This window comes from Magnolia sinica, chromosome 7 (assembly GCF_029962835.1).
Source record: "Magnolia sinica isolate HGM2019 chromosome 7, MsV1, whole genome shotgun sequence".
Lineage (NCBI taxonomy): Eukaryota > Viridiplantae > Streptophyta > Magnoliopsida > Magnoliales > Magnoliaceae > Magnolia > Magnolia sinica.
The window spans coordinates 43,250,296-43,265,934 of NC_080579.1; the positions used below are offsets into that span (position 1 = coordinate 43,250,296).

The 15,639-nt window shown below is 42.0% G+C and overlaps 1 protein-coding gene across 3 annotated transcripts in view; it reads right to left on the reverse strand.

Annotated features, from left to right (window-relative positions):
- The window catches only part of LOC131251309 (protein CASP), a 136,735-nt gene that overhangs the window by 105,340 nt on the left and 15,756 nt on the right, over positions 1-15,639 (reverse strand). For all 3 annotated transcript variants that reach the window (XM_058251957.1, XM_058251955.1, XM_058251956.1), the window contains exons 2-4: positions 6,338-6,448; positions 5,908-6,086; positions 5,397-5,546 (exon numbers count right to left, since the gene is read on the reverse strand). In XM_058251957.1, the coding sequence (XP_058107940.1) occupies positions 5,397-5,546; positions 5,908-6,086; positions 6,338-6,448 (440 nt within the window). The remainder of the gene's footprint in view (positions 1-5,396; positions 5,547-5,907; positions 6,087-6,337; positions 6,449-15,639) is intronic.

Sequence of the window (15,639 nt, forward strand, 5' to 3'; positions counted from 1 at the left end):
GACTGATTTCTTACAAGTGCACATGCTTTTAAGACCCCATAAATGGAAACTTGTTATGTATGTATTCTTTTTGCAATTTTTCTATTTCTCAATATACAAATATGTACATTTTAACATCTCGTGAAGTTTCGCTGAAAATTCCACCGTTTTCCCCATGTTTCCCCGCATTTCCGGTAATCAGCGATATAATCGGCGATATTGATATTGTTTCCATATCCTTGGCCAGCAAAACTTGTAGCGATACCGATATTTTGAACACTAATCACACCCTAAATCCGATTTCCGCCGTAACATGAATCCGGAGGTGACAACCTCCGTAGTACCCAAATTTTGGCTCCTAGCTCTTACACGCCAAGTTCCAAAAGCGGAATCCCACAAGGAGGAATTAGGAGAACAAGAAACTATGAAACCAAGCATAACCCAAAGAACTTGACAAGCAACATACATCTCCACTAAGCGATGATTCATGGTGCAATATTGAAAAGGAAAATACATGGTATAACAAAAATCCAAAAGATCAGGCACGTGCTCCGGCCTCAATATTGCTAATACACTCTCGCATAACCTGCAGCGTAAACAAACGTGCATAAGCTTCCTACAAAGCTTAGTATTGTTACGTGCGCAATGTGTGCGCAATGCACATGACAAATACATCGCATCAATATTAATATCAGAGTAAGCAATAAAGATAGAGGGCCAATCATGCCAACGTCCATGCGTGGAACCAAACATGACAAGACCATACATGTATGCTATGCGAAAGGCCAACCCGGTCGAATGCCATATGCAGCCATGCGATACGAGCACGTCAATCCTGAGGTCTAATCAACATCTCAGTATGGTTCTCAATTGGAATCATCGGGATCTAGTATACAAGCACTGAATTGCATGCAACGTGCTAACATGGAAGCATGAGAGAGAGAGAGCGACTAAAGGGTGGGTGGGCCCCCACCACTATGGGGCCCACATCCATGAATAATATGCACAGCAAGGTGGGCCACACCCGCTGTCCACGCTAGACAACATGGGCGGGGTGGGTCCCACCCTTGCACATGAATGGAGGCATGGAAATACAACTCATACAACATGGGTGGGTCCCACATCAATGGACCCACCACTCGGATAGCAAAACACAAAGAAAAGGGCTATCCAGCCCACAAAACTAGCCCGAAAGGGGGTGTCCCGAGGCTAACTGCATGGCCCAAAATGCTTGGACCGTGGGACCCATTTGGACAGCTCAAGGGAGCAGATGGTGGCCCCCTAACCCTCATCAAAGAGAGGTGGGGTCCACCTCCTAGCTTCCCACAATAATCAAACTAAAAGAAGAAGAACAAAAGGCAACATGATACATGAGTGAGAGTTCAATCCATGCACTCACCAAGATAACCAAGGGCTAGTATCTTCCATGGTCCAAAGATGGGCTTGGGGTCTCCGTTAATGGAGGTTCCAAGCTCCACTCCTCATTTTCCTTTCTTTTCTTTTCTTTTCTTTTCTTTTTCTCCTCCTTTTCTCTCCATGGAATAACCATACGTAGGAGCTTGAAGTCTTTTTGGGTGTCGTGAGATATGAGAGAGAAATGAGAGAGGGCTTGGAGGCATTTTGGGGGGGAGAAAAAAGGGCATGGGTGTTGCATGGGATAGAGGGAGAGAGGGAGAGAGATATAGGTGTGTAAGATCTCTCTCGACTTTGGTATACTTGAGCATGGGAAAGAAGAAATGTGTAGGGGCAATTTGGGCAATGTAGGGGTGCTTTAGTAGCTTGTGTAGGGGCATTTGGGTCTTTTTGCAAAGGCTAAGTAATGATGTCTTTGAAAAAGAGAGAAGGCTATGGGGGGTATGGCATGTCATTGGCCAAAGTAAGGGTAGTAAGGTGTAATTTCACATGGGTGGGGAAATTTCTTTAGATGCTTGTAGAGATGCCTGCAAGTGGGGTCCATGCCAAGTGTGCATGTGCATTGGGATGCGTGCCACATCTCAGATCACGTAAACGTGCACATCTCACTAACCAGGTATCGCAACGAAGCGTGCCACGCGGCGTTGGAATCACAGCGTCGGCGTGATCGCTAGGGTATAGGCCTCAGCCTGTTACGGTAAATAGGGTGCGCAATCAGTCCCAACATCAGAAATAGGTGTGAGGAACATTCCAACAGAACAAGGGTCTCAAAATATCTGTTATTCCAGTTGGGCGATACAAAACCCAACTTTAATATCCATTTTTCATGGTATCATGCAATATATTGCAAGATATCGTGGATATCGCAGTTTCATGCAAGATATCTACACTCACCCTTTATAAATTCTTAATATATTGCGCAATATATCGATATCGAGTGCGATATTGAAAGGGATAAAAGGAAATTGTGGCCGTTTTGTCTGGATAATTCACAAAAATTGACTTTGTTGCAAAAATAAAAATAAAAACTTTTTCCCTGGTACATTGTAAGGTGCTTTCAACCAATCCACTCTAGTTTGTTGGAAGAAAATCTTTGAAATTTCCCTGAAAGCAAAGTCAGAAGCTTCTTGGGGCTAGATTCTAAAAGGTGCATAGTTTTTATTCTTTATATATATATATATATATATATATATATATATATATATATATATATATATATATATATATATGATGTCTAGATTCTTTCTATTCTCTCTATCCATAATTCTTCATGTTTTGCATTAAAAATTGTGGATTTGAAGCTTTGATTTCGAGATTTGGGAGAGATGAGCCAAATAGCTAGAAATTGGGAAAATTTGAAATTTTTTCAATTTTTCCCAAATCGGTTGCAATTTTAGTGTCCAAGCATAGAAAAGAAGAGTGTCATCGGCATACTGAATATGACTGATCTAACAACCATTCAGTGAGGTCTTAAACCCACTAAAAAGCCCATTTTCCTCTCCCTTCCAAAGCATTCTGCTAAAAGCTTCCCAGTAACCACAAACAATAGGGAGATAAAGGATCCCCTAGTCTCAGACCTCTTGATGCCTTGAAAAAACCTTTTGGTGAGCCGTTGACCAACATAGGAAAAAAAAACATATTGAACACAAGCCTTTATCCAACTTCTCCACTTAGGGCCACATTCTAGTCTACCAAGAATATAATCTAGAAAACCCCAATGTACATGATCATAAGCCTTTTCCACTCCAACTTACACACTATGCCACTTTTCTTCTCCTTGAATCTCGAATCAATACATTCATAGGCTAAAAGTTCACTGTCCAAAATCCGCCTACCCGCAACAAAAGGGCCTTGAGAGTCTGAAATCACCCTAGCAAGAACACTTTTGAACCAAAGAGCAAGAATATTGGCCAAAAGTTTGTAAGGGCCACTTATGAGGCTAATCAGCCTAAAGCCTCTTACTTGAGCCTCCCCTTCAACTTTAGGGATGAGAGCAATAAACGAGGCCCCAAGCTCTCTAGATAAGCGGCCTCAATGGTAAAATTCTGCACAAAAATCCATAAATCACCTTTTAAAATATGCCAAAACTTCTAGTTAAACAGCATCAGAAAATCATTAAGGCCCAACACTTTATCTCCAATCTCCACACATAGAACCCAAAGCCGCACAAACCTCTTCCTCTAAAAATGGCACTCCTAGAAAAGAAGCATTGGTCGATGTAAGCTACATGAAATCAATACTTTGCAATCTCGACTGCTTCCAATTCTCACCAGAAAGAAGACTAGAATAAAAGTGAACTATCACATTGCAAATCTTATTCGTCACCCACTACAAAAGAACACTACCGCTCCCCAATCAACTCGGCAAAACCGTCAATTTGAAGCCATACCAACCTCGAACCTAAATGGTCTACGGCCCACATTGACTTTAGGCACTTAAATGATTATAGGATGATGGTCCAATGCAATCCTTGGAAGACCCCGCTGATTAACTAAAGGAATGCGCTCCATCCAGTCAGGAGAGATCAGAAATCTGTCCAATCTAGACATGATCGCCTCTGTCTACCCATTTGACTACGTGAATCCGGCACCCCCCAAGTGGCAGATCAACCAGCTCGTGCCTAACCACCCAGTCTGAAAATTTCTTCATGCTAGAAGTCACTCTGCCCCCCTTGATTTTTCATAAGAAAATCTAACAACATTAAAGTCTCCCCCGATGCACCATGGATCCACCCACTTCTGTCAAACACTGTCGAGTTTCTCCCAAAACTTGTCTCAAATTCTATAGGAACAGGGCCCATAAACTGTTGAATAAATCCACTAAAAACCATTCGAAACATCCTTCGACAATACAGATAAGGAAAAAGAACCAACGAAAGAATCCAACATCCTACATTTGTCAGTATTCCAACTGAGCAAAATTCCCCCAGCAAATCCAGCAGCATCAACTCCCACCTAATCGAAAGATTTAAACCCCAACAAAGATTCCACGATACTTGTGTCAGGAGCCTGAAGCTTGGTTTCTTGGAGAGAGATGATATCCGCCTTGGCTTTCCTGCAAACTTTTCTGACCTAGGCTCTCTTGACCTACAAACTTTTTATTCCTAAATATGTAAACGTGTCTTTTAGCATCCCATTAAGTTTCAGCGAAAAAAAAAAGAAAAAAATCCACCTTTTTCTATATGTTTCTCTAATTTTTCACTCAATCAATGATGAATATCTAGGTATTGTCGATTACCAGTGACATCGATGCATGTTTTCGTATCCCTAGTCAGCGATACATGTAATAACACCGATACTATGAACACTAAATGCATGAGAATCATGCATAGACATGGAATCCATTGCAATACATGCCGACATTTAAGAAGAAGAAAAAAAGTTTATGTTGATTTTTCATCACCTCTTTTCGTTTCAAGTCGAGATTTCTCCCCAAATCCAAACTTTGATTCAATAAAAACCAAGATTAATCAAAATCAACTAAAGGACAAATTAAAAATAAATAAATAAAAACCCAAAAAATGGAGATTTTTTGTTTTTTGAATTTTTCCCAATTTTCTGTTAATTTTCACCTAGTTATGGATGTTTACTTGGTATCGGGATATCATCATTGATATTGGGAATATTATCGATGGTATCACCGATACGAGGGAACTTTACAAGGGATTCTTCTCAAAATAGCATTGATATCAATAATATCACCAAATATCACCGACATTATAAAAAATATTAGGAATATTTGAAATTTTTTAAACTGCCAACAGTTTCTGGTATCACTAACCTGCCAATACCAATAATATAAACGATATTTTGAACTCCAGACTGATGGTTATTAATTAGGAGAAGGGAACTTGCTTATTCTGCCTAGAATTTTATCGACTATGAATTAATTTTATGCTGCATTACTATCTTCTTATAGACCTTGTTGATCGTTTTGTTTGTCAGGTCGCAATGCGAGAAGCATTACAAGGAAACTAAAACAATTCATTGTTGTGTCATGCTAACCTGTTGTTCTAACCGGCGGGTATGTTCCTCAAGTCTTCTGATTGTAGCATGTTGATTCTTTAAATGAGTAGCTTCAGCCCTGAACTCCTCGAGTTCGACCTTCATCTTTCGGTTCTCAGCTTCCAGTTCAGACAATTTCACTTCTTGCTCCTACAGTTAACAGAAAAATCATTGTGGAAAGCTACACAATAAACAATACAAATGCGGCATTATAAGGGGTCGTAAGAAAAATTTTGAGCATCAAACTACGTCTATTTCACTGCAATGCAGATGAGAGTAACACGATGACTATAGTCTTCCCAAGAAAGGCACATAGAGCAGCAATACCAGTATGCAACTTCAGACACACGCAAAAAAACATGGGTAGGTAATTTTAGACTCAATATATCTTTGACTAACAAAAGGTGATTTAGTTCAAAATTGAAGAAAACACTGTTCCAAGAAGATGTAAAATGTCAGATGAATAAAAGACCCACAAATAGAACCTCCTAAATGCAGGTAGCTTACTTACAGTAATTGAAGCCAGAGCTGGATAGGGATCTGGAGCCTCATAAAGTTTCTGGTAGATGTTAAGAAAAGCATTTTCTCCAAATTTTGCTCTCTTTGTAATATTGTCAACTTCCTCTTGATAACCCTTGAGTAAAGAATTAAACAAATGTAACTTTTCATCTGGGGAAGCTTTCTTGAAATCTGTTACAAAGAGAACGATGATGAATCTCACAAGCATGCCTTATTAAGATCAACCATGAAACGATCATAACTTTGTAAAAAGCTACTCAAATGAAGTGAACACAATGCTTCTTAACACAAGAATGAAACACAGACGGCAGGATATCAATTGTAAAAGACCAAGAGTCCAATGCTCATAGAAGCCAGTCTTAACAAGTCATCCATGCTGCTCCTATAAAATTAGATCCCAAGGGAAAAATGCATGGTGTTACCTCGGGTACTCTCTGCAAGCTTCCGCCTATTTTTCTGGCTGTTTTCCTGATTTTCAGCTATCTTAAGCCCTTGCTCATCTAATCCGATCCTTTCCTTTTCCAAATCGAATTCTGTGGAACATCGAAAAGAGAAAGTTTATGAAGCTTCCACCACAGCTAAACTTTACAAAGAGAACCATCTTCATTTGCATGCAGATCAGTTGAAAAGGTTCAGTGCTTTAAATGCTTTACATAATGCAACCACAAAAGCAGAAACCACGAGATTCTCTAGAGAAACTGCAGAACTGGAAATAAATCATTTTGAATGGCAATTTTATTTAGAAACAACAAAAACCTTACAAGACAAATGGGGTGACGACATGTTCACCAAAACCGCCAAAATTAACTCCCTTCAGAACACTATGTTTACCACATCATCCAATTTACAACCCTCAAAAAGAGGGGACCCCAAAGCCCCCCGCAACACTTCTCATTTTACCCTCTGGAACACCATCTGTGCTGATACCTTTTTGTTGGAGAAAGCTCTGTTGTTGCATTCTTTCCAAACAGACCAATGCATCACAAGGATCACTAGCCACCATAAAACACTTTTCCTTTTTTTATTCTAAATTTCACCTCCCACCGAATCTGGAAGATATCTAACACTGATTCTGGCATCACCCATTGCAATCCAGACAAACCCATTAGCCTTCCCCAGATGGAGAACACGAATTCACAATGAATAAGTGATCTGCTGATTTTCTGCTTTTAAGCACATAAAACATCTGCTTCTGATGAGCATATTTCTTTTTCGGAGCTAATCAATTGTGAGTATTCTTCTTTTTGCCACTAACCAAGTGAAGTCTACAACACTTGGAGGCCCCAGGACCTCCAAATGAGGGCTTCCTTCTTAGGAAATCAATCCCAGTGATGCAGGATGATGGAAACTATCCTAGGATGCATGATTAGAGATCAATTACACATTAATTTCAGCAATCAACATGAAAAATCAAACATATCCTCATAATAGATTCAAAATTTCAGATTTATAACATGAAGATCCTAGGTTTTTACGTACACGGTGTATGAAAATATAAAATAGTTCGAGTGGCCCAGTTGGAAGTAGGGACTTCCAATCTAGCATAGGCACATTTCACACTCAAGGGAATGACTAGAAGGTTTTATGATTAGGGTTATGATGCAGGATATGAAATTAAATACAGAGTGCAAGAGATCAAGCTTGTGATTATACCAATACTAAACCGTCACAAAATTCCACATCCTACATACTATCAAACATTCAAAAAGGGGAATCTATGGGGGTCCAAGCCTACACAACTTTAGGGCTGGATCTAATAAAATTATAAGCCAAACAAGCCCAAAGGAGTGTAAGAATCATCCATTCTTGCAAAGGATTGTTACCAACTCAAGAGATTCACTAAGTTTTGATTTTCGGGAAAATCTAGTGTTTGAAAATTGGGAATAATTGAGATTTGGGACTCTTTAGGGTTAGGGATTTGGGTTAGGAGGTTTGTTTAGGCAAAAAGGAAGGAAAAAGAGGAGAAAAGAAAACCTGGAATGGTCTGCACACGTTGGACAACCGAAAGGCCTGGACGCACGTGCATGACAAGCCGTCCGCACGTGTAGAGGTGTACACGAGTTGAGCCGAGCCGAGCCGAGCTTTGCGCAGCTCGTGCTCAACTTGGACTGCTCGAGTCCCAACTCGTACTCGGCTCAGCTCGGCCTTCGAGCTCGGAATAGCAGCTCGTGCTCGGCTTGGCCGAGTTCGAGCCCATTTCGAGCCAAGTTCAAGCTGAGTTTTAATAGATATAGAAATAGAAAAAAGAAAAAAAAAAAAAAAAACAAATCCCCTTCAACCTCAATCAAAATTCAATCCAACAAAGAACAAAAACGCAATGCAAATTCCCTAATTCCAACTCCAAACGATCACAATCGTCATTTTTAGTATTCTAATATAATCCAAATCCAAAGATAAACGTCCGAAAGCTCTTCGCTTTTCAACACTCAATTCAGGAGAAAAGAACAGATCCATCAAAGATTGCAATCCCAGACAATCCGAATGCCATAAAAGAGAATGAGAGAGAAATAAAAGGAAACAAAGCGAACAGAGATCGGAATACAAAAGCAAGCATATATACCTGATTTCCGTGTATAAGAGTCGGATCGAGATCTCGTTTTCTAGGGTTTGGTTTTCACCGGGCGAGAGAGAGAGAGAGAGAGAGAGAGAGAGAGAGAGAGAGAGAGAGAAGGGTATTTTGGGCAATGAAAAGAAAAAGGTTCGGAGAAAGCTTTCAAATACAAAGAGGGAGAAGGTCGGTGGTGGCAAAGATCATCATTTGATTAAGGCGTGTTTGTTTTTGTAGCGTGTGGTGAAATCATTGCGAAATGGGTCATAATAACCCTGTACCGAGTCGAGCCGAGTTCGAGCAGTATTCGAGTCGAGTCGAGTTGAGCAAGGGCAAGATCGAACTCGGCTTGAACTCGTTTCGAGCACCAAAAATCAGCTCAACTCAGTTCGAACTCAGCTTTGATCCGAGTCGAGTCGAGTCGAGCGAGCTACGGAGCTAAATCTGCTCGTGTACAGCTCTACGCACGGGTGTAGGACCCACAAAGTCGAAAACCGCCTTCTAGGCTGGGATCGGCCAAGGATGGGCTGCTTCCATACCAAATTTCACGTTGATCCGACGCAAGGTTCGTACGTAGTACTCCGCCGAAGTTTCAGCCCCTCAGATGGGCCAGAATCTAAAAATCTATTTGTGCACTGTTGTAGGAGAAAACTTGGATGTGAAGATGGGTGAATCTGAAGGTGGAAGGGGTGTAAAGGGTGATGGATGTGGTGCATAAGAAGATGGAGATGATTTGGAGCGGATGTGGCCTCGCATCACGGTAGTTAGCGCTTCAAGGAAAGGAGGGTTTCACACCCAATTCGATTCTTCAACCCAAAGAGAGAGAGGGGAAGAAAATGCAGGAATTTTTATTCATAAAATATCATTCCCATACCTATATGGGATTGTTATATTTATAAGAAAACCCTAAACCCTAAAAAGATAAAATTACCCTTGCACCATGTGCACGCACTAATACCAAAGCTAAAGCAAATAAAATAACTATTCTAAGCAATCAAAGCCGTTTATGAAGTTTCTAATAACAAAAATAGTTAAAACTCAAAATCCTAGATCATCTAAAGTAGTAGGCCACGATCATGAGATCCGATGGTAGAATCTATGCGATGAACGGGTCCACTCCAATGCTCCATAATGCAGCCCCTTAATTATGAGGCTCTCCAAAGATGTCGTCATCAATCCAAATCGAAAGTGGGGCCCGCCTCCTCCTCGAATACGTGCGTAGAGGGGGCATGTGCATGATGTCCCCATCAACTCTCCCCGGCTGCAAAGGTTTCGTCACTGGCGAAACAAAGCTCTTGAATCGCTCCAAGATGTCTGGATCAAGTCTCTGAAGCTCCTCCTCAGTGAGCCACGTACTATCTGAAGTCAGGCGTGACTTCCACTTGACAAGGAACTTTTGAAAACCGCCATCCAGCGTCGATATTATCTGATGGTCTAGAATATCTTCTATCTCCTCTCTAGATGTGAGCAGGGTAGGTATAGGAAGTAGGGGCTGATAAGATGGGTCGGGAATATGCCATGGGTCAAGGTCTGAGGAATCGAGATGGTTAGGTGAAAGGCTGGACAATGTATCAGTGGTCCCCTGAAATGCAACTAGATCCTCCACATTGAATGTAGAACTAATTCCCATCGAAGGTGGAAGATCTACCACATATGCATTGGGACCGTTTTGTTTTATAATTTTGAATGGTCCAGCGCTACGTGCGTATAATTTCCGAATGGCTCCCTGAGGATACCGCTTTGGCCTTATGCGAACAATCACAGTCCCCTACAATGAATTCCTTGAATCGTTTATGTTGGTCTGCAGAAAATTTGTATTGTTCATTACTAGTATTGATCTTTCGCCTAATTTCTTGATGCAATGAATGAATATGATGTGCAAAGAACTCTGCAGACTCTGATGGCCTATGGGACAAGGACATATGAACAAGATCACTAGGCTTTCTAGATTTATAACCAATAACGACTTCAAAAGGACTTAGACCTGTGGATATTTTGACAAAACTATTAAATGCAAAACTCGGCGATAGGTAGTGCAGTGTCCTACATCCTGGTGTGCTCCACCACTAAACGCCAGAGCAAATTTCCTAGGCTACTATTGACCACCTCGGTCTGACCATCAGTCTGAGGGTGGTAGGCAGAAGAAAATTGGAGCCTAGTACTCATCATATGCCATAGTGTCTTCCAAAAATAACTCTTGAACCGCATCACGGTCAGACACTATGGTTTTGGGTAACCCATGAAGCTTGACAACCTCACTAAAGAACAATTTGGCAACATGGGATGCGTCAGAGGTCTTCAAATAAGGGATGAAGTAAGCCATTTTAGAAAAATGGTCCACGACAACAAATATGGAATCATGTTTTCGAATAGTCTTGGGGAGCCCAAGTATGAAGTCCATACTGATGTCCTGCCAAAGGGCAAATGGAACTAGCAAAGGTGTGTACAGCCCCGTATTCTGCTTTTTCTACTTTGCCGGTTGACAAGTACGACACTGCCCTATAATTTTGGCCACGTCTCGCTTCAGGCTTGGCCAATAGAATATATCCTCCACTAGGGCAATGATCTTGTCTCAACCAAAATGACCTGCGACCCCTCCTGAATGTAACTCCCAGACAAGAAAATCGTGGAGAGAGGTGCGAGGTATGTACAAATGGTCACTCCTAAACAAATATCCGTCTAATATCAAATACTCACTATTAGCTCCTGACAAACTCTCTAACAACGATGCGTATACAACTCCAAAATCCGGGCACTCAAAATAATCCTCTAACACGCTCGATCCTCGTGACTTCAACACTTATGGAATTAAGTAACGCGACTCAACGACCTTATATGCTTAAGCACAAAAGTGTATTCTTGAAGGAACTGGACCCACTTGGCATGCCTAGGGTTTAGTTTCTTCTAAGAATTCAGATATCTCAAGGCCTCGTGATCTGAAAACAAGACGAATTCTTGCAGCAATAGATAGTGACGCTAGTGGCGCAACAACTGTACCACCGCATAGAATTTTTTGTCATAGGTGGAGTATTTTTGTGTCGCCTCATTCAGTTTCTCACTAAAAAAAGGCAACAGGGTGCCCTTCCTGACTAAGTACTCCTCCTATACCAACTCCTAACGCATTGCATGCGACCTTAAAAGCTTTCGAAAAATCCAAAAGTCGTGTGACTGGAGCCTCGGTCATCTTAATCTTTATCTCGTTGAAGGCCTTCGAGGCTGCCTTCGTCCATTGAAACTTTTTTTTTTATGCAATCCGTGACGAGAGCCATAATGGAACTGAAGCCTCAAATGAACCACCTATAGAAGGTGGCCAAGCCGTGAAAGCTGCGCACCTCGTGAATATTGCAGGGTTCAAGCCAATTGATAATGGCCTTGCTTTCTCGGGATCCGCCGACACACCCTCAGCTGACACAACAAAACCTAAGAAGATAACACTGCTAGACATAAACGCACACTTCTTTAGGTTGGCGTACAATTTTTCAGCTCTAAGGATCCCACAAACCTGCCTCAAATGGTTGAGGTGTTGTTCCTTGGTCATGTTATAAATCAGGATATCATTAAAGTAGACGACCAGGAACTTTTCCATGAAGGGCCTCAACACTTGGGTAATCACACGCATGAAGGTACTCGGGGCATTAGTCAACCCAAAAGGCATGACTAGCCACTTGGATAGCCCATCCTTCGTCTTGAAGGCCGTCTTCCATTCGTTGCCAAGGCGTATGCGAATTTGGTGATAACCACTTTTGAGGTCAATTTTCAAGAAGATAGTAGCATTGGCCATCATGTCCAACATGTCATCAAGACACAGTATGGGAAACCGATACTTGATTGTGATTTTGTTGATGGCCCTACTATCAACATACATCCTCCATGTGCCATCCTTCTTAGGTGTAAGAAGGGCGGGCACGGCACATGGGCTCATGCTCTCCCGAATGAAACCCTTTTCTAGGTGCTCATCAACCCGCCTCTTCAACTCTACATGCTCCTTTGGGTTCATTCTGTAATGAGGGAGGTTTGGTAGGGTCGCCCCAGGGATTAAATCAATGGCGTGTTGTATATCCCTCATAAAGGGAAGCTCATCCAGTAAATCATCAGGAAAGACATCACGAAACTCATCCACTACCGGAATGGCCTCAGTAGATAACTCTACATTAGCCTCTAGTGCACTCTCCCTAGCCACAAGGGCGTACACAATCGAGTCAGACTCAGTCTCTCGCTCAAAGTCTTTGGCATTTAGAATATGGAGAGGCTTAGACTTGGATTTCGATTCCTTCAATTCCTTTGGGCCGCTCGCACCACTCTTTGTGGTGGACTCCTTTCCAGTCGTGTTCTTGTATGGGAGAGGATTTAGCTTGACTTCCTTGCCCTCAAACAAGAATGTACACACATTCGAACGACCAAATATGATGACATCCCTGTCATAGAGCCAGGGCCTACCCAAAATGATATGGCCAACATCCATGGGAACAACATCACACCAGAGTGTCTTTATATGATCCAAACTGAATAGGAACAAGACAACAGTGCGAGACTGGAATGGAAGTCTCATCAACCCAAGACACTCTATAGGGTTGAGGATGGGCTTCAAGCTTCAAGCCCAAACGGCTCACAGTGCCAGTTGATGCCACATTGCCACAACTACCACTATCCATGATCATCTTGCAACTCTTATCACCACATTTTGCATAGGTATAGAATATCGTGTTGCTGACGACCTATCACGAACGTGCGTCCAAGCCCATCTGCTGTCCAGCACACGTGGCTCATCGCAGGTTCTCTTTTTCCTCTATTTCCTTCTCTTTTGACTAAAACAACCCCTTAAACCAAATCCATAACCCTAAAGAGTCCCAAATCCCAATTATCCCCAATCTACTCCTCGTATTTTCACTTTTCTCATTCCAAAAACTTTGCTAAATCATTTTACAGTAGATTTCGACCATTTTTACTATAATAGTTTTTAGGATGAAAACAGTAGATTGAAGTGATTTGGGCAATAAAAGCTTTGAGGGCCATTTTTTTCAAAAAATTGAAAAAGTACTTTTTTCTATGTAAATCCATTTTTCTCCTAGTTTTTTCACTTTTCTCATTCCAAAAACTTTCCTAAATTATTCTACAGTAGATTTCAGCCATTTGTACTATAATTTTTAGCATTAAAACAGTAGATTGAAGTGATTTGGGCAAATTAAAGCTCCAAGAGCCATTTTTTCAAAAAATGAAAAAAGTAGAGTGTCTTTTTTTTTCCAATTTCTAATTTGATCGTAATGTGTAAATATTAGAAATACATAATCATGTTCATAAATTCACCAGACAACCCAATACAACACTCTCACCAATGAGTGGACCATTACACTTCCATAAACATGTTCAAAACAAAAAAAAAATGAATACATATTTGGAATATTTACATTATTATGGATTTTTTAAGTTTTTTTAAGAATTTTTCGAGCAAAAAAAAAAAAAAATCAACCATTACGGGGGTCATAACGGTTGTTACGCCCCCGTATCTAGAGCTGTACACGAGCAGCAAAAACTCGGTAACTTGCTCGACTCGACTCGGATCGAAGCTGAGTTCAAACCAAGTCGAGCTAATTTTTGGTGCTCAAAATGAGTTTGAGCCGAGTTCGAGCTTGACCCAACTTAACTCGGCTCGACTCGAATACTACTCGAACTCAACTCGACTCGGCTCGACTTGGTACAGGGTATATATACCCTTCCAAAAAAAAAAAAAAAAAAACCAACCCCTCTTTTCAAAACTATCCCGCCCGGCGCCCAACCCTAACCCTCTCTCCCTATTTCCTCCCTCTCTTCCGCCCTCTCTATCAGTCCGGCGGCCGGCAAAGCTCCTCTGTCCTCCCTCTCTCTCTCTCTCTACTCTCTCCCTCATCCTCCATGTTGAATGTGGTGGACGATCTGCTGCATAGCCTTTCGCTAGGGCTAGGATTGGAGGCGGGTGTGCTAAAAGACGCTGTGGGTGGAGATGATCTAGAGTTTCTGTTGAAGATAAATTACTACCCTCCATGCCCTCGGCCAGATCTGGCGTTGGGTGTGGTGGCCCACACTGACATGTCAGCAGTAAGTAATTGTTCTTGTGCCGAATGAAATATCGGGCCTACAGGTCTTCAAGGACGATATTTGGTTCGACGTCAAGTACATTCCCAACGCTCTCGTTGTCCACATCGGGGACCAGATTGAGGTACTGTTTCTTTTTTGTCCTTTTTTTTTTCAACAGATGCAATAAAGCTACCTGTCTCTGCCCATATGGATAGGGAAATTGTGGATCTGGATCATCAATCTAGTGGGATCTGCCTTTGGAAAACGAGAGTAATGGAACCATCCTACCTGTCTCGGCTCGAAATCTGCTTGAACTTGGCTCGAACTTGGACGAGCCAAGCACGAGCTGCTGTTCCGAGCTCGAAGGCCGAGCCGAGCACGAGCTGGGACTCAAGCAGTCTAAGTCGAGCACGAGCTGGGCAAAGCTCGGCTCAGCTCGACTTGTGTACACCTCTACCCGTATCAGTCGTTATGGACCTTATGGCCGATACTCATATCGATAACGGTGGTGACCGTTATAGCCACCATTACCGATACGGAATACCTTGTTGTAGACAGAGGAATCTTTTGTGAACCAACCAACTACCTGCAATCCATATTTTGAGACAATTACTTGGTTACACAATGCATCATCTTCCATCCCAAAGCTCCACAGTCACTTGCTAAGTAATGCCTGATTCATTGCAGAAAGATCCCTAATACACACCTCATTTTTACTTGGGAAGGCAAACTAATGCAGGGGCATTTTCACATCGGGCTGGAGTGGGGTTGCCTGTGGGATACAGGGGCGCACTCGGGGTGGGCGGCCCGTGTGAGGCGTGTGGCTCATGTGAGGTGGGCCCCACCCGTGTGAGGCAGGTGGCTCGTGTGAAGCGGTACCCATGTGATGTGGGGCCAACAAGAGGGGTTCGGCCGTGGTCCTAATCCATGGGATGTAGGGCCTAGGCTATGAGATAAAGAGATTATTTCGTCACACTCTATCAGTTCGAGCTTTTAGACAAGTGGTTAATTGTCTTACATCAAAGTGGTATCAAAGCGGGAGGTCTTGTATTTGAAACTCCTCACCGGGGATGATTAATGCAAGGGCATTTTCACACAGAGCTCAAGTGAGGTTTCCTATGGAAT